This window comes from Cervus canadensis, chromosome 33 (assembly GCF_019320065.1).
Source record: "Cervus canadensis isolate Bull #8, Minnesota chromosome 33, ASM1932006v1, whole genome shotgun sequence".
Lineage (NCBI taxonomy): Eukaryota > Metazoa > Chordata > Mammalia > Artiodactyla > Cervidae > Cervus > Cervus canadensis.
In genome coordinates this window covers 9,111,013-9,135,075 of record NC_057418.1, presented here as the reverse complement: position 1 = coordinate 9,135,075, position 24,063 = coordinate 9,111,013, and the positions used below count along the sequence as shown (strand labels likewise).

Genomic DNA, 24,063 nt, shown 5'->3' with positions numbered 1-24,063 from the left:
TATTTTTTTTTTTCAACTCAGTTTGGTGTCATATAAGGAGTTAGGATAAGGAGGTAAGGTTGCTGTGGTGAAGAGGTATTAATTCAAACTCAAATGATGCTCATTCAGATCTTAGATATTTGTTCAGTGCTTAAATGTGTGCCAGATACACTTTATGCTCTGAGGACCCAGCATTGAAAAAAGACACACACAGCCCTGCCTGCATTTATTCAACTCAACAAATTATTTATTGAACCCTTACTATGTGCCAGCCACTGTTCTATTCCGTGAACAAAGATAAACTCCTTGACCTCATGGCCTTCATATTCTAGCAAGAAAAACAGGCATAAAGCAGTTGATCATAGAGCTTAGCATTTATTATAATTTTTATGAAGACTATCAAGATGATGAAAGCATCTGTGGTATCAGGTAAAGGTCTCCTACAGAAAGGACATTGAACCTGATCATGAGCTGGATGGCAGGAATGAGGAAGAGAGAGTTCTAGGTTGGATGCAGAGCGTGCAAAGACCCTGATGTTGGAAGGAGCAAGGAATGCCTCGATAACCGAAATAAGGCCACTGAGAATGAAGGACAGAGTTGAGGGAGAAAACGGTGCCTGAAGAGCTTGCTGAGGTAGACAGGACCTTGATCACACAGGGTCTTTGAGCCCAAGCCGGTGTAGCAACTAGCCACCATTACAGACTTTAAAGAGTAATGGGAAGCCATTTAACGATTTTAAACAAAAGGGTGAAATAATCTGATTTATTTTTTATAAAGCCTACTTTGCTGGGTAGAGAATGAATTAGAGAGGTCAGAAATGTAGGTACTGGAAATCAAAGTAGAAAATTCTTGCTGTAGTCTAGGTATAAAATCAACAAAGATGAAATATGTGGATGGATTGATGTTTAAAAAGGGTAAATTTTAATTTCATAATTTTTTAATTTCTGATTTCGAACATAAATTTGAGTTCTAAGAAGTCTTGAGTAATTAACCTGTTTTGTATTATCTTATAAAATGTTTCCATTTGTGCATCCATTCATTCAACAAATATTTACTAAGTATCTGTGAAATGCCAGGCACTCTGTTAAATATAGGGTATTTGTAGGTAAATTAGACATTGTCCTGGCCCTCCAGTTCAGTTTCTATGTAAGCGTATTGCCTGTATGATTATGTGCTATGGAGCAGATGCTGTGAAAACCCAGATGAGACACTTAATCCAGGTTGAAGTTTAGAGGCTTTAGGAGAGGTGCAGTCTGCTTGCTGAATGGCAGCAGATTGACTGTGGTGAGGAAGTCATTAATTCTAGAGTGGTTTTAGAATCTCTCAGTCCATTGTACCTTCTAAAATCTCCCTTCTATCACCTTTTATACCTTTTTCTAGACCCCATCTCATACTGAATCAAATAAATAAAAACAAAAGACCAAAAAGGGTCACGTTCACAGAGTGAATGAACATTGCCACCTTGTGGTCTTATTAGAAACTGCTTTCATTACTTTTATGCTACGGTCTGTGCAGAACTGCCATATTTACTGTCAGTTGCACTTGGGAAACAATGTATTTCACAACATTTTTATCTTTTAAGTGTTATACAGATTTTTATTTATTTATTCATGCAGTCAGAAGTAAAGGGTACATTATTGTATGTGCGTCCTCTGTTGTAAATGTATATATCTTTCATTAGACTGTAAGTTTTCAAGTCACTGGCAATTCTTTTTGGCCTATTTGTTGAACAGAACCTATTTTGGTCTGTATTTTACCAAATCTCTTTGCATTTAATATATTACTCTTGAAATTCTCTGTAATAGCATTCCCTGCATGTGAATGGCACACAGGAAGTGCTATCATGAGTATCTATGGAGGGAATTAATAAATATATGGAAACTGACTAAAAAAACTCATCTTCAAGAAAGTGACATGAATCAGATTACAGTGCACATGTTTTAATACCTGTACCATTGGTTCTAGGAATGTCCTAGATAATTAGGAAGTTATCATAGTGGTCCAAATGAACCCCAAAGAACTTTGTCCAGATATAAATGAGACTTTATCCTAATTCTCAGGTAGAGGCATTTTTGATTCTTTAAGCACATGTATATGACTCATCTGTTAAACTACAAAATGATAAAACCTTATTTATTCACGCTTCACATTATATGTTTTGTAATCATAATGGCAGGATTTGGCTGAATCTTAGTTATTTACTCATACTAAGCAGCATACTTATATAAACTAAATTGGCTAGTGAATATTAAAACAACTTACAGAATGTATGATTTAGAATCTGGGGAATAAATAACCTTCTAAAAATTATGTTACTGCCTTGTGATAAGCTTCAGGCAGATAGTACAGTTTATGAAAGGAATCATGAGTGCTTAATATTTAATGACTGAACATCTCAATTGCTCAGTTTGAAACTGTTTTTTTATCCCTCTATTTCATAATGTCACCCCTCAGCTTACAACCTCCATTGACTTTACACCCTCTCCTACAGGGATGGGGAAAAGATGAAATGTATTTTTGCTAACTTTTGTTTCTTTATTGATACCTTGTTCCTGAACACAGTGCAAATCTGGGTTTTGCCTCAGCTAATAAAGCTTCTATTTGCCAAATTATTGAACATTTTCTAGTTCTTTACCTGTCATACTTATGTGTATAATACCATGCTCTTGAAGCTCTTGATACTTTGGTTTTTCTTGACACTGTTTTTTCCTGATTTTCTTTATCCTATTCCTTCGGTTTCCTTTGGTTTCCTTCTTGGTCTTCCACCTATCTCTTTAATATCAGTCCTGCTCATGATTTCATCTTTAATCTACTTTTCTTAGACCCACTTTTCCTGTGTATGCTTCAAAATTCAGACATTTCAGCTTGGGTGACCCATAGCTATCTGACTCCGCCAAACTGAACATCCTCCCTAAATCTCTTATATCTTCCCCATCTGCTACCTCGTTTGGTAGCACCACCATCTGCCCAGTCTCCCAGGCTTACAGCCTTAAAGCTGCCCTATCTGTTTTGGTCGCTACAAGTCATATGTAGCTGTTTGAATTCAAATTAATGAGCTGAAATTAAATGTAATTAAAATTGATTTCCATAGTTGCACTAGCCCCACTTCAAGTACTCGGCAGCCATAAGTGACTAGGGACACTGTATTGCATGGCCCAAGCTGAGAGCGTGCCCGTCATCACAGAAAGTTCTACGTTAAGCATCTTTCTTGGCTCTCCCCCGTTTACTTACCAAGTCGCACGATCAGCAACAGTTATTAAATGTTCCCTGTACCCTGTCCCTTCCTACTCTAGTTTTCCACTTCCATGTTCTGCCTGAACTGCTGCAGAAGCTCTCAACTGTCTCTACTAATTTGTAAAGGACACAAAGGTTAACAGAGGTATTTTCTACTTAACAGTCACAGTCTAGTGAAAGAGAACCTAATTTTGAATTGGTGAGATAATTTTTCTCCTAAGGGTGTCCACTTATTTAGCTTAAACATATGTTGTCTTAATAGTTTCTTAAATTGAATAGACCTTTTTAAGAAGGTGGACCAAAACATTTTGAAAACATAATATGGAGCTCTCTTTTAGAATAATTTTGACATTTTGGAAGTTTAACCATGAAATTTTATCAGTTAAAATACTGATGTTGAACAAATGGGAAATTTGTTTCTGTGTTTAAATAATATGCATTTTAATCTTTGTTGGTATTATTACAGACAGATGTGTGTTGATCACTTTATTTGTACAAGGTAACACCTGCCACAATAATGTTAATGCTTTACCAATGGTCTGAAGTTGTATAGAGGAAAAGATAGCTCTTAGGATGTCACTTGGGTTACCTCGTCAAAATGACCTGAAACTGTGCTTAACCGACTGTGTCAGTGTTCTTTTCTTTTCTTTACAAATATGAGGAATTTCAGCATGCCATATTAATCTTTTTAAAATGAATTTTTGACTGTCTACTGTTGCTTTATTGGGCATCTTTTCAATGAAGGTAACATTTCATTTGAATTCTCATTTTAAGCTTCTAGGAGCCAATGGAAATGTAAACATCAATTCAAAACTTCGCTTGCAACTGTATTACCCACCTACTAAGCCTCGATCCCAGTCAAATGTCGTTGAGGTTTTTGAGTGGTGGTCAAAATGTCCAAGAAATCATTATCCATCAACATTGTATGTAACTGTAAGAGGATTGAAAGTTCCAGAATGTGTAAGTTAATAGCACATGCAAAAAATATATCTTCTGTTGTTGAGATTAAAGGGTGGGGGTGATGGTTTCTATTTCTATACAGATAAAAACTTTAGAATTATTTTAATAGATGTCTGAAATAGAAAGGAAACTTCAGAGATTATATATTAAGCCTATAATAGCTGATACTTAAAAGACATTTTAATGAATTTTAAGTCCTAAATATAGATTTTAATTTTAAGAATTTAAAAAAAAATAATGCTGATCTTTAAATATTAAAGATAAAAGAATGACTTATTGTGTGGTGGTGGTTTAGTCACTAAGTCGTGTCTGACTCTTGTGACCCCATGGACTGTAGCCCACCAGGCACCTCTGTCCATGGGGTTCTCCAGGCAACAGTACTGGAGTGGGTTGCCATTTCCTTCTCCAGGGGATCTTCCCAACCCAGGAATCGAACCCGGGTCTCCTGCATTGCAGGCAGATGACTGCAATGTGGAAATTGACAAATAGGACCAGACAGTAAATAGTTTAGGCTTTGCAGGCTATGCAGTCTCTGTTGCAGCCTCTCACCCTTTCCTTGGTAAGGTGAAAGTAGCTACATACACATATGTAGATGATAACTAAACAGATGGTTTTGGATGTGTTTGAATAAAACTTTATTTGCAAAAATGTCATTGGCTATATTTAGACCACAGCTTGCAGACCCATGAATTATAGACACATTTTTTACACTATTATTCAAATAATCAACAAGTAATATTTCTACTTCTGTTGTATATAGATTAAAATTATGACTATCTTAGCAAACATTTGTCCTAAAATGAGGTGAAACTTTTGCTTTTGTCTCATTGCCACAAAACATTTCAGGCCATTCTGCATATTCTGTATTGATATTGTAAACTGTGACCACAGTGTTGGTTTTCATTGGTTTGAATGGAATTAAATCTATTTTAAGAAATGAAGGATTTAAATAAACAAATGGGACCCAATTAAACTTAAAAGCTTATGCACAACAAAGGAAACTATAAGCAAAGTGAAAAGACAGCGCTTAGATTGGGAGAAAATAATAGCAAATGAAGCAACAGACAAAGGATTAATCTCAAAAATATACAAACAACTCCTGCAGCTCAATTCCAGAAAAATAAATGACCCAATCAAAAAATGGGCCAAAGAACTAAACAGACATTTCTCCAAAGAAGACATACAGATGGCTAACAAACACATGAAAAGATGCTCCACATCACTCATTATCAGAGAAATGCAAATCAAAACCACAATGAGGTACCATTACACGCCAGTCAGGATGGCTGCTATCCCAAAAGTCTACAAGCAATAAATGCTGGAGAGGGTGTGGAGAAAAGGGAACCCTCTTACACTGTTGGTGGGAATGCAAACTAGTACAGCCACCATGGAGAACAGTGTGGAGATTTCTTAAACTGGAAATAGACCTGCCATATGACCCAGCAATCCCACTTCTGGGCATACACACCGAGGAAACCAGATCTGAAAGAGACATGTGCACCCCAATGTTCATCGCAGCACTGTTTATAATAGCCAGGACATGGAAGCAACCTAGATGCCCATCAGCAGACGAATGGATAAGGAAGCTGTGGTACATATACACCGTGGAATATTACTCAGCTATTAAAAAGAATTCATTTGAATCAGTTCTAATGAGATGGATGAAACTGAAGCCCATCATACAGAGTGAAGTAAGCCAGAAAGATAAAGAACATTACAGCATACTAACACATATATATGGAATTTAGAAAGATGGTAACAATAACCCTATATGCAGAACAGAAAAAGAGACACAGATGTATAGAACAGACTTTTGGACTCTGTGGGAGAAGGCCAGGGGGGGATGTTTCGAGAGAACAGCATCGAAACATGTATATTATCTAGGGTGAAACAGATCACCAGCCCAGGCTGGATGCATGAGACAAGTGCTCGGGCCTGGTGCACTGGGAAGACCCGGAGGGATCGGGTGGAGAGGGAGGTGGGAGGGGGGATCGGGATGGGGAATACACGTAAATCCATGGCTGATTCATGTCAATGTACGACAAAAACCACTATAATATTGTAAAGTAATTAGCCTCCAACTAATAAAAATAAATGGAAAAAATAAAAAAATTAAAAAAGAAATGGAGGATTTAAAAACATCAGGTCTTTATGTTGTGATCTTAAAGCAGAGATGCCATAGTACAATGCCAGAGCCATAATATACCATCTGGCAGGTATTGGTGAAGAGGCAGAAACAAAGGGACAGAGTAACTAAAACTATTTCATTGGAGTTCTGTTTTATCCTTTCCTTGTTTTAAGGCTTTTGGATTTAGGACTGTAATTTCAAGCAACTGACATTTTATTTAAAGTGATAGTGAAAGTTGCTTCAGTTCAGTTCAGTCGCTCAGTCGTGTCCAACTCTTTGCGACCCCATGAACCGCAGCATACCAGGCCTCCCTGTCCATCACCAACTCCCAGAGTCCACCTAAACCCATGTTCATTGAGTCGGTGATGTCATCCAACCATCTTATCCCCTGTCGTCCTCTTCTCCTTCTGCCCCCCAATCTTTCCCAGCATCAGGGTTAGTTATGTCCAGCTCTTTGGGAACCCATGGACTATACAGCCCATGGAATTCTCCAGGCCAGAGTACTGGAGTGGGTAGACCTTCCCTCCTCCAGGGGATATTCCCAACCCAGGGGTCAAACCCAGGTCTCCCCTGTTGCAGGTAGATTCTTTACCAGCTGAGCCACAAGGGAAGCCCAAGAATACTGGAGTGGGTAGCCTATCCCTTCTGCAGCAGACCTTCCCAACCCAAGAATCAAACCAGGGTCTCCTGCATTGCAGGCGGATTCTTTACCAACTGAGCTATTAGAGAAGTCCATTCATTTTATTTTATTTAAATAGTGTACAAATAAAAGTAGAACTTTTTTTCTGGATTACATTTTGAAACATTTTCATAGTATACTGTTTATTTCAATATTTTCAAAGTCATATATGCTAGAAAAGAGAAAAAGATTAACATGATACATACATTTTCTCATTTTCTGTACGTACTTAGGTAAAGCCATCTTACCGTTCTATGATGGCTCTTCAGGAAGAAAAGGGGAAACCAGTGTACCGTGAGCGACACCATGAGCCAAGTTCAGTGGACACAGAGCCTGGATTAGAAGATTCAAAGGAAGTGGTGAAGTGGAAACGGTTGCCTGGGCAGGTGAAGTGTTCACTGACACTGGATTCATTTAGATATTTATTTTAAAATGCGCCATCAGCTCCTAGGGTAACTAGCTTGCTACTTAAAACTTTCAGGTTATCCTTGTTTTTAGCTATGATCTTGTCTGCCTATTAATTCATTTGGTAAATAATAATAGAGTGCCTATCGTGTGCATACAGATATTATCTTAACTTCTTTGGGGATATGGAGAGTTTTATTTGTTTGCCAGAGCTGCCATAAGAAAGATCACAGACAGGTTGGCCTAATCAATAGAAATTTGTTTTCTCATAATTCTGGAGGCTGTAAGTCCCAGATTAAGGGTTGCAAGGCTGGTTTGTGCTGAGGCCTTTCCCCTCAGCTGGCAGATGGCTGCCATCTCCCTGCTTCTTCGTGGCCTTTTCTCTGTGTGGGTATATTGCTGGTGTCTCATCTTCTTGTTAGACTCGGGCTCACCCTAGCAACCTCATTTTAACCTAATCTGCTCTGTAAAGACCTTGTATCCAAATACTGTTACATTCTGAGGTACTGGGTTTAGGGCTTCAAAGTAGGAAGTTGTGGAGACACAGTTCAGCCCATAAATCCACAGTTTTCAGATTCGTGAAATTTTCACAGTCCCTGGCTTCTTCCTGAATCACGTTTTGATAGAGACAGGTATGTGTACATCCTTTTACCAGAAGTTGAGCAGTATTTAAGCTTTCACTAAAATTTTTTGTACTTGGCTATCATATTTTGCGGTGGCAAGAAGCATTACTGGTGAAGTTTCGCTAATTTCTTATTTGTTTCCATAAAGAGTGGAGTGGTTCATTTTATAGACTCACTATATACTTAAGAGTAACTGTTTTCCTAGACCTTTTCATGTTCTGTTTTGCATCATATTTAATTTTCTTTTTGAGGCCAATTTTACAGATACATCTTAAGGTCACTTTTAAACACTTTACACATAATAATATGGAGAGAATAATACTTAGACTGTGCCTGTGGGGACCTTTCACATCAGTTGGGAACATGGGAGTTACTGTGCTGTTCACTATCAGGTATGCTGCAAAGAACTCTTCAGGAAATATAGATATAAAAATAATTGTTTAGATGAGCAGTTCTCAAAGTGTGATTCAGGGACTGCTGGGAGTCCTCAGACCTTTCCAAGGGGTCTGTTAAAGTTAGTCTATTTTCAGAATAAGATCATAATAATTCTAATGATTCTGTAATGATTTAATCTGTCTTTTTTACTTTAATTCTCTCACGCTAGAGTTTTCCAGAGGCTAAATGAGATCTGATATCACAAGGCTAAATGATATCTGATATGCAGAAGCAGTTTTGCTTTTATTAAGCAAATCTAGCTACCTGTTATTAAGCCAGAAATTGAAAAGATTTGCAAAAATATAGAACAGTTCCATTTTATGAAATCTTTTGTGAAAAGAAATTATGTTAACATTCAATGGACTTGCTCTGTTATTTTTTAAATGATTAACAAATGGTTTTTCAATTTCTCAGTTTTAATTTCTAATATGATAAATATCTGTAGATATAGCCACATTTGAGGATCCTCAAAAAATTTTTAAGACTGTAAAGCACCCTGAAATGAAAGGAGTTTGAGAATGTCTGATAAGTAAATGGTGATCTGGAGTGAGGGTTCACTCAACAGGTTGCTGGAGGCTGCGACAGACTTTAAAGAGTGGCCAGGTTAAGAGTGAGTGAAGAGGACAGAGGAGAGTATTTCATGTTGGGGCAATGTTATACATAACCGGGGAAGCACCTGTTGTATCCTCAGGCACTCAAAGCTTGGTGGGCGGGAAATCCGAGTTTGTGTAAGAGGTCAAGTGGTGGTGATAGAGTAGGCCCACATTCTGAGGTGGCTCAAACGGTGGGTAGCCTAATATTTGATTGTGTGGGACTGAGGAAAAGTGGGAGGTTTCAGGTGAGAAGGAAGTGTGATAACAGTTGTCTTTTAGCACAGATTAACAGTTTGTCCCAATGCTGACAATGGCGTGTAGTGGATCTTGAAATAGGATACCTCAGAAGGAGAGGAAGGTGGCCATTGCAGTCACTGATGTTTGAGGTGAGAGGGGTCCGACCTTGGGGATGAGGAAGGTGGCCATTGCAGTCACTGAGGTGTGAGGTGAGAGGGGTCCGACCTTGGGGATGAGGAAGGTGGCCATTGCAGTCACTGAGGTGTGAGGTGAGAGGTGTCCGACCTTGGGGATGAGGAAGGTGGCCATTGCAGTCACTGAGGTGTGAGGTGAGAGGGGTCCGACCTTGGGGATGAGGAAGGTGGCCATTGCAGTCACTGAGGTGTGAGGTGAGAGGGGTCCGACCTTGGGGATGAGGAAGGTGGCCATTGCAGTCACTGAGGTGTGAGGTGAGAGGGGTCCGACCTTGGGGATGAGGAAGGTGGCCATTGCAGTCACTGAGATGTGAGATGAGAGGGGTCTGACCTTGGGGATGAGGAAGGTGGCCATTGCAGTCACTGAGGTGTGAGGTGAGAGGGGCCGACCTTGGGGATGAGGAAGGTGGCCATTGCAGTCACTGAATGTGAGATGAGAGGGGTCTGACCTTGGGGATGAGGAAGGTGGCCATTGCAGTCACTGAGGTGTGAGGTGAGAGGGGTCCGACCTTGGGATGTTGGTGGCAAAAGTGAGGAATAAGACATGAATACGAAAGAAGGAAAGACCTAGTGTGACTGAGTGACTGACAAAGTAGTAAAGAAGTGGAGAGTTGAGGACGTTGAGGCCCTTTGCTGCTGTTATTAAATGTCCATCAGGTGCCTCTTCTGAGTATAGCGTCTTATTCTGGGAATGCAAGTGAAATGATGGTGCTTTTAGTGTTTTGGCTTTAGTGATGAGGCACAGTTTTCCTTAACTACACCTCCTCCTCTAAGAGCAGCAGCAAGTGATTATGAAACCTGCTAACTTTTCCTTCAACTTTTGACCTCTTTTTATCTCCCTTTTCTAATCATCTAAATCATCTGGCTGGAAAGCTGGTATCTGGTACATTATTGACACCTAATAGATGTCTGTTGAATTTTTCACCTTTCAAGTAGCTGCTCACAATTCTGCCTCTTCATATTGCTGCTAAATTGTGATGCTACTTGTGAGAACCTGGTTCCCATCTAGAAAGCAGGTCCTTGAGTCAGTAGTCTTTGACTGAGCTGGGCTTAACCCTCTGAATAATACTTACTAGCTTTATATAGTACTGGTAGTTACTCACAGGTTCGCTGTGATGAACACGTGTGTGTGCTCAGTCGCTCAGTAGTGTTTGACCCTTTGCCATCCCATGGACTGTAGCCCGCCACATTTCTCTGTCCATGGGATTTTCCAAGAATACTGGAGTGGGAAGCCATGTCCTAACTCTAGGCCATCTTCCCAACCCAGGGATTAAACCCGCGTCTCCTGTGTCTGCTGCACTGGGAGGCAGATTCTTTATCACTGAGCCACCTGGGAAGCTCATGATGAATATATGAAAAGATACTTGTAATAAAAGTACCACATTCATGGCATATCATAAGGGCCAAATATACATTTTGAATAATAAGAAAGAAACACAGGAACTAAGGCTCACCAAAGTTTGAAATAGGTAGAATTAGGACAAATAAAAGCAAGTAGTATTTTCTACAATAGCTGTTAATACACAATAAGTTTTGGTTTCATCTGGTAATAATGAATGAAAACATAAAAATGATGAAGGAATTTTAATAAAAATAGTGAGTGAGAAATCAATAGGAAGTGATTGATTTACTCCAAAAATACATTTTGGAAGGCTTTACAAATGATGGTTATTTAAGAGAAAAAAGAAAGGATGAATATTTATACATCCTGGACTTCAGCTGGGTCTATATGGCATCTGTAGACTCAGGACAAGTTTATGGTTCCACAAAAATCACTTATTAGTTGCTGTCATGAAAGAAGGGTGTGACACACATTCCCTTTTGTGGCTATATGAAAATAATCTGGTAGTGATAGCTTTAGGAGTATCAGATCTTGAAATTTTGTGTTCACCTTTTGGGTGAATAGTGCTAGTTAGGCATGGGTATAAATTCACTCAATTTTATGGAGAATTGAAACTGATTGTCTGCTTTGAAAGTGAAGTAATTTACTTTGGTTTTCCATCATTCTGCTTACTTGCCTTCTTCCTCCTCTGCCTCACAGTAAAGGGACCTTTTAAAAAAACAGAAACTGCACCAGCTACAATAATTGAAGTTGCCAACTAGCTTTCCTATTTAATGTTTGTTCATCTGTATTCATAAAGTGTATGTTTTGCAGGCCTGCCGTATCCCAAACAAGCACCTCTTCTCACTAAATGCAGGAGAGCGAGGATGCTTTTGTCTTGCTTTCTCCCACAATGGAAGAATATTAGCAGCAGCCTGTGCCAGCCGGGATGGGTATCCCATTATTTGTGAGTAATGATCCTATCTGTTTAGTCTAATATTAGACTATGAGAGGATTTTTTTTGTTTTTTAAAATTCATTGAAATTTTAATTTGTCATCCACCCATGCTACTGAATTAAAATAGATTTCCTCAATTAAAGTCACAATTCTTTTTTAATAATTTACACTATACAGTATATGTCCAGGAATAAAAATGAGAATGATCAAATGAAGGATGATAAATTTTTTAAAGTATTCAAGAGGTACTCTTTGTGTATTTTCTATTTTAAGTATAGAAAATTTGCAGCATATAGGATTAGTAAATCTCTTGAGGAATTTTAGTCCAATTTTAGTCCTTTGATAATAGTGAGAATTTGATTAAGAAAGCCCTCAAATTTGTTATGTGGTAAGACAGTAGAAATTGGCTCAGGAATACCTAGATGAAGAATTTTAATTACAGTAGATCAGCAGAGAGGCCAAAGACCTACTCTTAAAGTACCTTTAACAAATGGAGAAACCACGTTGACAAGTTATTTCTGTAACATTAGAGATATTTTTTCAGTGGCCATTCATGCTCTTCTAGTCATAGAGGCATGAAATACTTTCTCTTCTTGTTTAATGGTGAAAACCAGCTCATCTCAGCAGGAAGTAGCCAGCTCTTCACAGACGTCTGCCCCGAGCACTGACATTGAGTTTTCCTCAGCTTCACAGTTTATTATTCCGGAGCTGATTGGCTGTTTTTTTCCGCAGGGACTCATAATTGGCTTGATTATCAGCTATTAAGTAAATATGAAATAATGTTAGCTTTAGATGTACAAAGTTACCATGTAGTTTGATTATGACTATGCTATTTTGCTGTTGTTAACATTCACTTAAAGCTATGCATTGGGGGAAAAAAAGATTCTTAAGAAAACATACCCCCAGAGTATTAATAGTGATTTTTTTTTTCACTATGCACTGGGCAGTGAAAGAATTATTTTCATTCTAATGTGTATGTTTTTAACATTTCCGGGATAAATATGTGTTACTTCATGCTTTAAGAAAAACTTGAATTTAGATATACTTACAGCTTGAATCTAAAAATATTTTTTAAAAAAGAAGAATCTTTGTCTTTGGTTTTTGATTATGATGTATCTGCTTGGAATGCGTTCAGCTCGTAGGATGTGCAGATTAATGTTTTTCACAAATTTGGGAGGTTTTTCATCTTTATTTCTTCAAATGTTATTTCTGTCCCTTTCTATTTCTTCTCTTCTTCTGAGACCCCCATCAGTTCTGTGTTGGTGCACTTGATGGTTATGCAACAGGTCTCTGCACCTTTATTCATTTTCCTTCATTTTTTTCTTTCTGCACCTCTAACTACATAATCTTAATTGAACTGTCTTCAAGTTTAGTGATTATTCTGACAGTTCATATCTGCTGTTGAGCCCCTCTAGTGAATTGTTTATTTCAGTCATTGTACTTTTCAACTCTAGAATTTCTACTTGGTCTTTTTTTATAACTTCTATCTATTAATTGCTAAGAAATAATTCTCACACCTTTGTTCTTCAGATGTGGTTTTCTTTAGTTCTTTGTACATACTTTTAAGAAAGGATTTAACTAGGAAAGCAGTGTGATTGACAGTTCCTGTTGACTGCTTTTTTTCCTGTTTGTGGCTGTACTTTCCTGTTTTGTGTGTGTGTGTGTCTCCCTTGAACACTGAATATTTTAAATATAACAGTGTGGCAACTCTGGAAATCAGATTCCCTTACTTACCCACCTCCATCTGCCCAGCTGGGATCTGTTGTTGTTGTTATCTGTATAGTTATTTTCCTAGTCTTTATTCCTTGTGAGGTGCTACCCCTGGAGTTTTTGCCTTGCTAGCTTGGTGGTCAGCTGATGGTTAGAGAGGGATTTTTAAATATCCTTGAGTAAACAGGTTTCCCTGTCAGTGGTGAAGGGCTGTGTGTGTGTGTGTGTGTGTGTGTGTGTGTGTGTGTGTGCGTGCGTGCATCTGTGTGTGTTGGGATAGGTTTCCAGTGCTAAAGTAGAGAGTTTACAGCTTCGCCTCCGCCTTCACTTCCTGTTTGCACAGATCTTCCCCAGGGCAGTCCCAGTAAGATACAAGGCCGTTCAGGTCTGTCTTGCACAAGTGTGTGCATGGCCTTTCATGTGTACATGTTCTTCTCAGTTCCCTGGAATATACTGGAGCTTTTCAAAGTACCCTGTGGACATCTCATTCCCAGTATTTCCTTTTGAGTTCTTTGGCTAGTCTCTGCTTAGCTCTACCTGGTATCACTGCCTCAGAGGGCCACACTATGAATTATTTTATGCCCCCCAGGGTTAGGACTGTTCGCCCAGAGCAGGCTGAGAACCAGGTCAGGTAAAGCCAGGCCCTGAGAATGGAGCCTTGCAGGAAGCTGCCCAACTATCCCACAGTTTTGTCTTGGGGATGGGCTTTGGAGGTCCTTAGGCCTCTTCTGCCCCATCTCATAGACGCGAGGCTGCTGTTCTTTGCAATTTCGAGGCTGTTGGTTTTCAGGGCGACTCTGGAGCTTGGGAGAGGAGAATGGGAACAGGACAACTTAAAACACCACAGAGCTCACTGTTGTTGCCAATATTCATACTTTTTTTTTTTTAAATGTTCCATGATATTTTAATTCTATTTATATGGGATTCTATTATTCAATTTTTTTTTTTCATTGATATGAATCAGCCATAGATTTACACGTATTCCCCATCCCGATCCCCCCTCCCACCTCCCTCTCCACCCGATTCCTCTGGGTCTTCCCAGTGCACCAGGCCCGAGCACTTGTCTCATGCATCCCACCTGGGCTGGTGATCTGTTTCACCATAGATAGTATACATGTTGTTCTTTTGAAATATCCCACCCTCACCTTCTCCCACAGAGTTCAAAAGTCTGTTCTGTATTTCTGTGTCTCTTTTTCTGTTTTGCATATAGGGTTATCGTTACCATCTTTCTAAATTCCATATATATGTGTTAGTATGCTGTAATGTTCTTTATCTTTCTGGCTTACTTCACTCTGTATAATGGGGCTCCAGTTTCATCCATCTCATTAGGACTGGTTCAAATGAATTCTTTTTAAGGGGCTGAGTAATATTCCATGGTGTATATGTACCACAGCTTCCTTATCCATTCATCTGCTGATGGGCATCTAGGTTGCTTCCATGTCCTGGCTATTATAAACAGTGCTGCGATGAACATTGGGGTGCACGTGTCTCTTTCAGATCTGGTTTCCTCAGTGTGTATGCCCAGAAGTGGGATTGCTGGGTCATATGGCAGTTCTATTTCCAGTTTTTTAAGAAATCTCCACACTGTTTTCCATAGCGGCTGTACTAGTTTGCATTCCCACCAACAGTGTAAGAGGGTTCCCTTTTCTCCACACCCTCTCCAGCATTTATTGCTTGTAGACTTTTGGATAGCAGCCATCCTGACTGGCGAGTAATGGTACCTCATTGTGGTTTTGATTTGCATTTCTCTAATAATGAGTGATGTGGAGCATCTTTTCATGTGTTTGTTAGCCATCTGTATGTCTTCTTTGGAGAAATGTCTGTTTAGTTCTTTGGCCCATTTTTTGATTGGGTCATTTATTTTTCTGGAATTGAGCTGCAGGAGTTGTTTATATATTTTTGAGATTAATCCTTTGTCTGTTTCTTCATTTGCTATTATTTTCTCCCAATCTGAGGGCGGTCTTTTCACCTTACTTATAGTTTCCTTTGTAGTGCAAAAGCTTTTCAAGACCCATACGTTTTTCTTTAGTAAAATGTTCCTCAGATTGTTATAAGCCTTTAATTCCCAAAATTTTGAAAAAGCTAATTTTGACAATTTTTGCCAGTGTTCTCGTTGCTTTTGTGGGAGAGCAGATTTTCCAGAGTCTTTATTTTGCTATAGCTGAAGTTCTTCTGTACTTTTTAGTATTTTAAACAGCAGTTGGTTTTACCACTAGGTGGAAGTAGAGACTTGGAAATTGTTGTTCTCTGTTCTTAGAAGGTTTTACTATATACATAGCATAACAATACCACAATGCCTTGTTTATCAGATTAAATCTCTATTAATTCCCCTATCATTTTTAGTATTAGAATTTTTCTCTCACAGTAGCAGGGTTTAATTTTCTCATTGCTTCGAGTAGTTAAATTTTCCTTGAAATTTGATTGATTTTTGGATAAAATAATACTTTATTCATAAAAGCCCAAATTACAGAATCTTTGAAGTGAATTGCAATTTAAAAGTTATCTGTTTAATAAGTTGATTATCAAAGGTTATTAGGATTGCTTTGAAAAGAGATCAGAGGGGTGGGGGTGGGGGAAAATTAAAAAAAAAAAAAGAAAAGAGATCAGAATAATTGTTAACTGTAGCATATTATAAAATTTTAGGTATTTAAGTTCTTGTATCTAAAGCAATTGAAAACTTACCTTTAAGTAGATTTTGACCTTTTTTCATACTGAAAATGTCTTTGGTGATAATGTTCTTACAGACAATGGCTACCTTATGTACAAATTATTATAGATGATGAATTTTTATATTATTCAGTTAAGAAACCTCTGGAAACTTACTAATTTGGGGAATGTTTTCATTAGTGTATGAAATTCCTTCTGGACGTTTCATGAGAGAATTGTGTGGCCACCTCAATATCATTTACGATCTCTGCTGGTCCAGAGACGATCGTTACATTCTCACTGCGTCATCTGACGGCACTGCCAGGTCAGTACACTTCAGAAGCACTTACTGCTCTCTGTGCGTGTTGTTGTTCAGCCACTAAGTTGTGTCCGACTCTTTGAAACCCGTGGACTGCAGCATGCCAGGCTTCCCTGTCACTCAGTATCTCCTGGATACTCCTGGATGCTCAAACTCAAGCCCATTGAGTCAGTGAGGCCATCTAACCATTTCATCCTCTGTGTATGCTGCATGCCCTCCAAGAGAATGTAAATAGAATGTAAAGTGGTATAACTGCTCTTAGGTTTCAATTTTGTCTTTCTTATCAAGGGACTGTCATAAATATGCATCATACAGACTCACTGATTAAATAAGTTATGCAAACTTCTTCCTAAACACATGCTGTTAAATATATTTCATATATATGTATATATATACACACAACGTTTCTAATCCTCACTGTCTTTAAATGGTCATTTTGTACAGTTTTGATTAATACCTTGAAGTTATTAAACAACTGAGATTATTTTTCCTGGAATACAAGCTGTTGATGGCAGGGATTCCACCTGTACTGTTTAGCTGGATCCAGACCAAGACATGGTGCTGCTCAATGCATGATGTAGGGTCAGTAAACGAATATGCATCTTGCATTTTAAGACTGTAACAGATTTTCAAATATTTGCATTTTTCAGAATGTCAGTCTTAAAATAATTTAACCCCTTCCAGTTTTAAGAAGTAGCAGTGTTAGTCACTCAGTCATCTCTGACTCTTTGCGACCGCATGGACTGTAGCCCACCAGGCTCCTCTGTGCATGGGATTCTCCAGGTAAGAATACAGGAGTGAGTCACCATGCCCTTCTCCAGGGGAGCTTCCCGACTCAGGAGTCAAACCTGGTCTCCTGCAGCATAGGTAGATTCTTTACTGTCTGAGCCACCGGAGAACTAGGAACCTACTATTAATCCCTCTTAACAACATCCTCAATAACCCATCTGGTTTCTTGTTCTTTCAAGCATAACCATTCTGTCTGACGCCAAGCTATGCTAGAGAAAAAGGCAGAACCTTGGTAAGACCTTAACTATGGATTTGAGAGTCGCAACATCCATAAGTTCTCATCTCTGCCGAGCAATCCTTTTGCTTATGTTTATTTAGCTATTTTTTTCTCATTCCTCTAGCAGCAGATCCAACCAAATCTTACCATGCTTCAAGTTCTTTGCACAATCTTAAGTTCTCTATACAGTCTTCCCACTTTCATTAAATGACTACCTTCAATTTACAGTGTAATTTAACCAGACATGAAATTCCTATATTTCTCTCTGGCTTACCACCTAATATCCATAAATTTGGGCTTCCCAGGTGGTAAAAATCCCACCTGCCAAATGCAAGAGATATAAGGGGTGCAGGTTCAATCCCTGGTTCGGGAAGATCCCCTGAGGAAGGGAATAGCAACTCACTCCAGTATTCTGGCCTGGAAAATCCCATGGACAAAGGAGCCTGGCAGGCCACCAGTCCATAGTGTCATAAAGAGTTGGACATAATTGAAGCGACTTAGCACGCACGTTCATAAATTTACCCTTGTGTATCTCTGTTCATCTCTCTTAACAAAGAGATAGGGGTCCCCAAGATCCTTTATTCAGTGTCTTCTGTGGTTTGGTGTGCTTATCCTGCTCTCTCTCATCTTCCTCAGCTTTGAATCTCACTTGTGTGCTAATAACTTTGAGCTCCTTCTCTTTTTCAAATTCAGCTATTAACACACTTCTGCCTGGATTGCCCAATGGTACCGCAAATCCAAATCTGAAATCACCAAATTTTGTTTTCTGTTTTTAACCTTCATATAGTTTTTGTTTTGTTTTGTTCTTTTTTTTAAAATTTAAATATTTAAAAAAATTTACTATGTTGTATTGGTTTCTACCACACAAATCAGCCATAATTATACATACATCCCCTCCTTCCTTAGCTTCCCTCCCCTCCGCATCCCGTCCCTCCAGGTCATCACAGAGCAGCCGACTGGGCTCCCTGTGCTACAAAGCAACTTAGCAGCTCTGCATCTACACCTGATAGTGTATCTCTGTTGGTGCTACTTGTTCTCCTCTCTCCCTCTCCACCGTGGCCACAAGTCCATTCTCTGCATCTCCAGATTTTTAAGTGCATCTCCTTAAGTGCCTCCCAAGCTGGGAACTCAAAGTAAGACTCATCTTTCTTTTTCTCATCTAAGTAGTTCTGAGCTGTATCAATTCTCCCTCCTAAAAGGCTCCCATTCTGTCACATTTCCTTCTGTCTTCACTGCTGTTGCCTTAATTCAAGCCCTTGTTATCTTTTTGCTTCAACTGTTGCTGCTAAGCTTTGCCAGTGTTCACCCTCTAGCTCCTCCACCCCTGCTATGCAAAAATCCTTTCCAAAACCATCTTTCATAATGTCTTGACTTTAAAAAGTCTTTGATTGGCACTGCCGTTTGAAAAATGTGCTGGTTCCTTAGCATGGCATGACAGGCATGGCCCTCACCGACCTCCCATTTTCTCGTGTGCACTTGCCACAGTACGCTCTGCCTCTTGCACAAACTTCTGAAACGCCCTTAACATCTCATCTTCTTTGGCATCTCCCTGTTACCTTATTGCCTCTTCCTATGCTTCCCGCGCTTCTCCTCCCCTTCCTGCCCAGCTCATTCACCCAACAAACATCTAAGTGCCTGTGCTAAGCCAGGATGGGCTCATAGTCATCACTTAAGACCCAGCTCAGATTTTACCCCCCCCCTTTTTTTTTTAAGATTTTACCATTTTTTGAGGTCAACTTGGATTTCCTCACACAACATATGTTGTATAAAGTATACTTTTTCCTTTGTGTAGCTTTGGAGTTGATCCTCATTTAGGACTGTTTGCATCCTAAAAATACGACTGTGAAGGGTTAACAGTGAAAAGAGAATCACTGTGGCTAGAAATAAAAAAGTAGTGGGATTTTGAAAGAGATAAGGAATGCTTACAGTGAATGAACTAAAGTCAAAAGGGAAAGAACCATAGTTGCTAATGCTCCCAAGTGGTAAGAAGTTGGGTTTTTGTCCAGGTCTTCTGTCTTCCCTTGAGGTCACCATCACCTGTTACTGTTAGCATCCTCTGAGTAACTGTTTCCCACTGGTTAGCTCTCTGCTAAATGGGTTTAATGTAAATCTCTGTCTTTAGTTATCTTCAGTAAAATTTGAGGAAAAAAAAGATCAGCAGCTCCCAATATAATCAGAAAAGCTTGTCCATGTGTAATGGCTCCCAAATATACCAATATGTTCTCACTCCATCCTCTCTTCACAACTACTGTTTTAACTTTGGTATATTCTTTTCTTTCCAGATTCAAATAATTTTTTGTATGTTCATCTAGTCTTTACAGATTTGTGTATAAATGTTCTCTGCTATGATCAGTCTGATTTTTTTTTTCACAAACCCAGTAATACATTTCTTTTGATCTTAGATTCTACCATTGCTTGCTTGACTAAAGCCGTCACTGATACCAGTTCAGCATTTATATAAAAAGCTTCATTTTTGTGTTAAAATATTGTGTCTATTCGAATTACATTGAGCTCTTTTTACAATACACTTGTCATTTCTTCTCATTATATGGTATTTCAGATTATGCTGCTAAGATTTATTAGCAGGCAACTGAAGTTTTACTTTCAGCATTCCCCTTAATATTCCCTCAAAATTAGTGATATTTTTTCCCCAGTAAGTACTGTATTTCATGTTACATGAGTTCATTGAAAGTTTCATGATGGTAAAAGTGTTTATGCAGTGACACATATGTTTTACTTTTACTTGAAAACATAGTCTTTCACTTCCTTCATTACTAGTTTGGATTCTTAGTAGTTGAAGATCATATCCTGTATTTTTAAGCAGCTGGTGAGAAAGCTTTTAGAATGTTATTCTTGAATAGCAACTGTATTTTTTCTTCTATAGATAATTTTGAAAAAAACTTAATTTGCTTTATTTCTTAGTAATAAAAAGGATAAACTATAAATCCCCATATTAAAAAATAAATTCTTCTAATTCTGATAACCTACGTTTTTAAAAATCGAGTGCTTCACACTCGTAAAGCACCTGTTTGTTCCTAGATTTTGCCTGTTTTTACACATTGACTTGCAGAGTATCTAACCTGATAGTTTAACTCTTAGAGTTTACTTTTGTCAAGACTATAGCAATAGCAATATTATTTTCTTTTAAATCACCTATTATATAAAGGCAGAGATAATGAATATTAAACATAAAGTGAGTACTCAATGTTAGATAATCTATTTCCTATAAAATATTGTAATTATTTTAATGTTATTTTGTTCAAGTACTTATATAGTAATTTGAAAGTGGCTTCTAAGTCTTTGAGATCTTTATGTTAATTATGCTTTAAATTACAAATAAAAAGTTAATGGAGTACCCTGTTAAGTCCTCAACTGTAAGCACTTTGGAAAAGCAATATACACAACAGAAATGGGAAATCTTTGAAATTTCTTCCTCTATTTTATTTTTTACTTATATTTTATTAAATGCAATATTTTACTGACTATGCATTGTATTTAATCAATGTCAAGAATAGGTTGGTTTAAAAAAAATACATACGCAAGTACAGTTTTTCATTTTGCAGTATAGATTGCAATTAGTAGATGAATTAACATAATGCTTGAAAATAACTATAAGAAATAGCTTTGTCAAAATGTAAAGAAGTCTGGTCATCAAATGTGATCATATTATTTTTATTGTTATAAAATTTACCATTGGTTGTTGTTACTTACTTACTCATTAAGTCCATTGCTTATATTGGTTCTTAGAGAAACGTCTGCCTTTCAGAAGCAATATGTAACATTTTTATCCTTTTCCAGGATATGGAAAAATGAAATAAACAATACAAATACTTTCAGAGTTTTACCTCATCCTTCTTTTGTTTACACGGCTAAATTCCACCCAGCTGTAAGAGAGCTGGTGGTGACAGGATGCTATGATTCTGTCATACGTATATGGAAAGTTGATATAAGAGAGGATCCTGCCATGTTGATCCAACAGTTTGACACTCACAAGAGTTTCATCAACTCTCTCTGTTTTGATATTGAAGGTATGTCTGAAATTATATTCAAATTGAAGGCTAGTTATGTGAAGAAGTTTTTAAAAATTTTGTTTCGCTAGGATAATTATTTCAGCTTGAGAGGGGCTTTATGTATTAGATAAAATTAAATGTGTTTGTGCATATTTAGATTGTTTGTGCAGATCATATGATAGACCTGGTCATAAATTTGGTGCTGCAGTAGTTGTTAGTTAATTTTAAAGTCAGTACATTTCTAAACATTTTGATTCAACTAATCTTTGCTGTAACAGCCAGTCCTGTTCCAAATTTCTGAATATATTTCATTGGATTGGTGATTGTTCCCTTAGTAGGTTTCTTAAAGGACCCTTTTCTGTAAATGGCAAAATTGAGGAAGATGGGGGAAAGATCCCAGAACAATGTTGAAAATATGTATTTTAAATTTGACAACAAGATTTTTTTAAGTACATAAACATATGTTTATGGAAGGGAAATTTGTAGTTATTTAAGGTTTAATCTTAGAATATGAGTATTATAAATGGTGTTTTAAGGATATAAAATATAATTATTTTATCAGCTGAAAGACTAAAATTTGTTGTATCTGTTAGTAACCTTTTCTATTATTTCAGACACTAGGTTTGTATAGCTGTAATTAATTAGTATGGGATCATAGCAAAATAATAATATTTCTAATGTACTCAGTTCGACCATAAGGATGTTTATAAGTAGGAATCCCTTCAGGAAAGGTCAACCAAGGATAGAAAGGCATCTGAAAACTCTGTCATAGAAGAAGTAGCTCAGATTATAAAAGGGAGATGAATAATTTCTTCAGGTATTTGGTTAAGGTGTGAAAAAAGTTAAGTCTTTCTGTGTTGCTCCAGTAGGTAGAAATAGAGCCAAAGCTACAGAAAAGCTACAGATTTTTCTTTGCTTAGAATTAGAAAGAACATTCTCACACACAGGGCATTTCATCAGTTGAATAAGCTAAATGTTAATACTTTTGTGTAAAATATTCCATTCACAGTTGCTGAACAGCCATCTTTTCATATGGTTTCTAAAATATTCCTAATTGTTTATGAAGTTGAATCTGATGACCTTTGAAGTCCCATTTAACTGTAGGATGGTTTGACTTTCAGAATTGATGTTAAACTGGAACACCTGTTACTTATTAGTTTATTCATTCCCTAATCATTTATTGAGTTCCTACCAGGTCTCAAGTATTATTCTAACAGTGTATATTAGAGTATAGGTGTTTCTCCAGGAATATGAAATGGGTTGTATAGGTTAATAAAAGTGAGCAGTACAGATCATATTGGAAAATTCAAATAATTTGTTTTGCTTTGGAATTTGAGCCATGTACACATGAACTGAGATGCTCATTTCGTTTTGTTTTCAAATTCAGGTAGGTGACAAAAGAAAATAAATCACCAGTAACTCAAAAGGGTGAAGAAAATTGGGATCTGATTGTTTGCCTTTGGAGCTTTTTTTAAACTACAATACCTTTTAATAGCACTTCAGTTTTTTTGTTTTTTTTTTAAATTGGGATGTGTTTGCCCAATTTCATACATAGTTGTTTCAGCTTCTGTGTAACATTTATACCTGAGTAATTTTGTTCTTTTAAATAGGTCACCACATGTATTCAGGAGACTGCACGGGGGTGATTGTTGTCTGGAATACACAAGTCAAAGCTGATGATGTACAACGCTCAGTGCGTCACTGGGGCGTTAACAAGGTGGAGTTTCACTTTGTACTTGGGGATTTATTTGAAAAAATTGGGAAAAATCACATGACAAAGATGCAGGATATTCTGTTCACTCTTTTCAAAGGAATTAAATTTTTCTCAGTCCCTCAAAAGTCAGTTATCATGTCTTCCTGATAGCTAATTGATAACATAGTGACTTAGTGAAAATTTTCTTCATTTTGGCTGGGCTTTCCTTTCCCATTTTTGAGCCCTAAATTGCACTCTGGTATTCAGGGATCCATTGCTAAAATTTATGCAAAATGAGGTATATGTTATGTTATCTATACATAACAACTTATATTTCCTGCTATTCATGTTCTTTTTTTTTCTTGGTCCAATAGCATCACTAAAAATGCCATGCTCAAGGTTTTGTTAACAGCGCTATCTCTCAAAATTATGTGATCAAGATTATGTATTAATAAATATGAGGAGGTCTGTCATTTAATCACAGTATGTTTCATTTGAAATATACAAAATTGGCCAAAACAAATGAGTAATCTCATTTTTGAAGTAGAGTGTTTTTCAGATCGCTTGTATACCAAGCAACTTTGTTGGTATGTATTTAGTATGTTTTAGTTAAAAATATAAAACAAGTCATTAAATGAGTTAATTTTATATATATATTTGTATATATATATATCATATATATAAATATGCTATACCTGTGTTCTTTGGTTTTCTTGTTCTTCATAATAGATTGTAATAGTTATCCCTATTTGAAGAAAGACACGTGAAAAAGAATTTCCACCAACTTTAGTTAAATCTGTTGAGTCTATCAGATCAATTTAAAAACCAGTCTATTCTATTTTTATTCATTCTTATCTAGTCTGTCAGATTAATGAATGATGATGACTTGGGATTCATGTTGTAGCAATTTCATACACTTTGCAAAGAACTTTCT

The 24,063-nt window shown here is 37.5% G+C and overlaps 1 protein-coding gene across 8 annotated transcripts in view; it reads left to right on the top strand.

The window, feature by feature from the left end:
• The window catches only part of AHI1 (Abelson helper integration site 1), a 209,137-nt gene that overhangs the window by 38,570 nt on the left and 146,504 nt on the right, over positions 1-24,063 (top strand). For all 8 annotated transcript variants that reach the window (XM_043456928.1, XM_043456931.1, XM_043456929.1 and 5 more), the window contains 6 exons: positions 3,988-4,173; positions 7,214-7,366; positions 11,623-11,755; positions 16,303-16,426; positions 21,225-21,454; positions 23,047-23,153. In XM_043456928.1, coding sequence (XP_043312863.1) covers positions 3,988-4,173; positions 7,214-7,366; positions 11,623-11,755; positions 16,303-16,426; positions 21,225-21,454; positions 23,047-23,153 — 933 coding nt within the window. The remainder of the gene's footprint in view (positions 1-3,987; positions 4,174-7,213; positions 7,367-11,622; positions 11,756-16,302; positions 16,427-21,224; positions 21,455-23,046; positions 23,154-24,063) is intronic.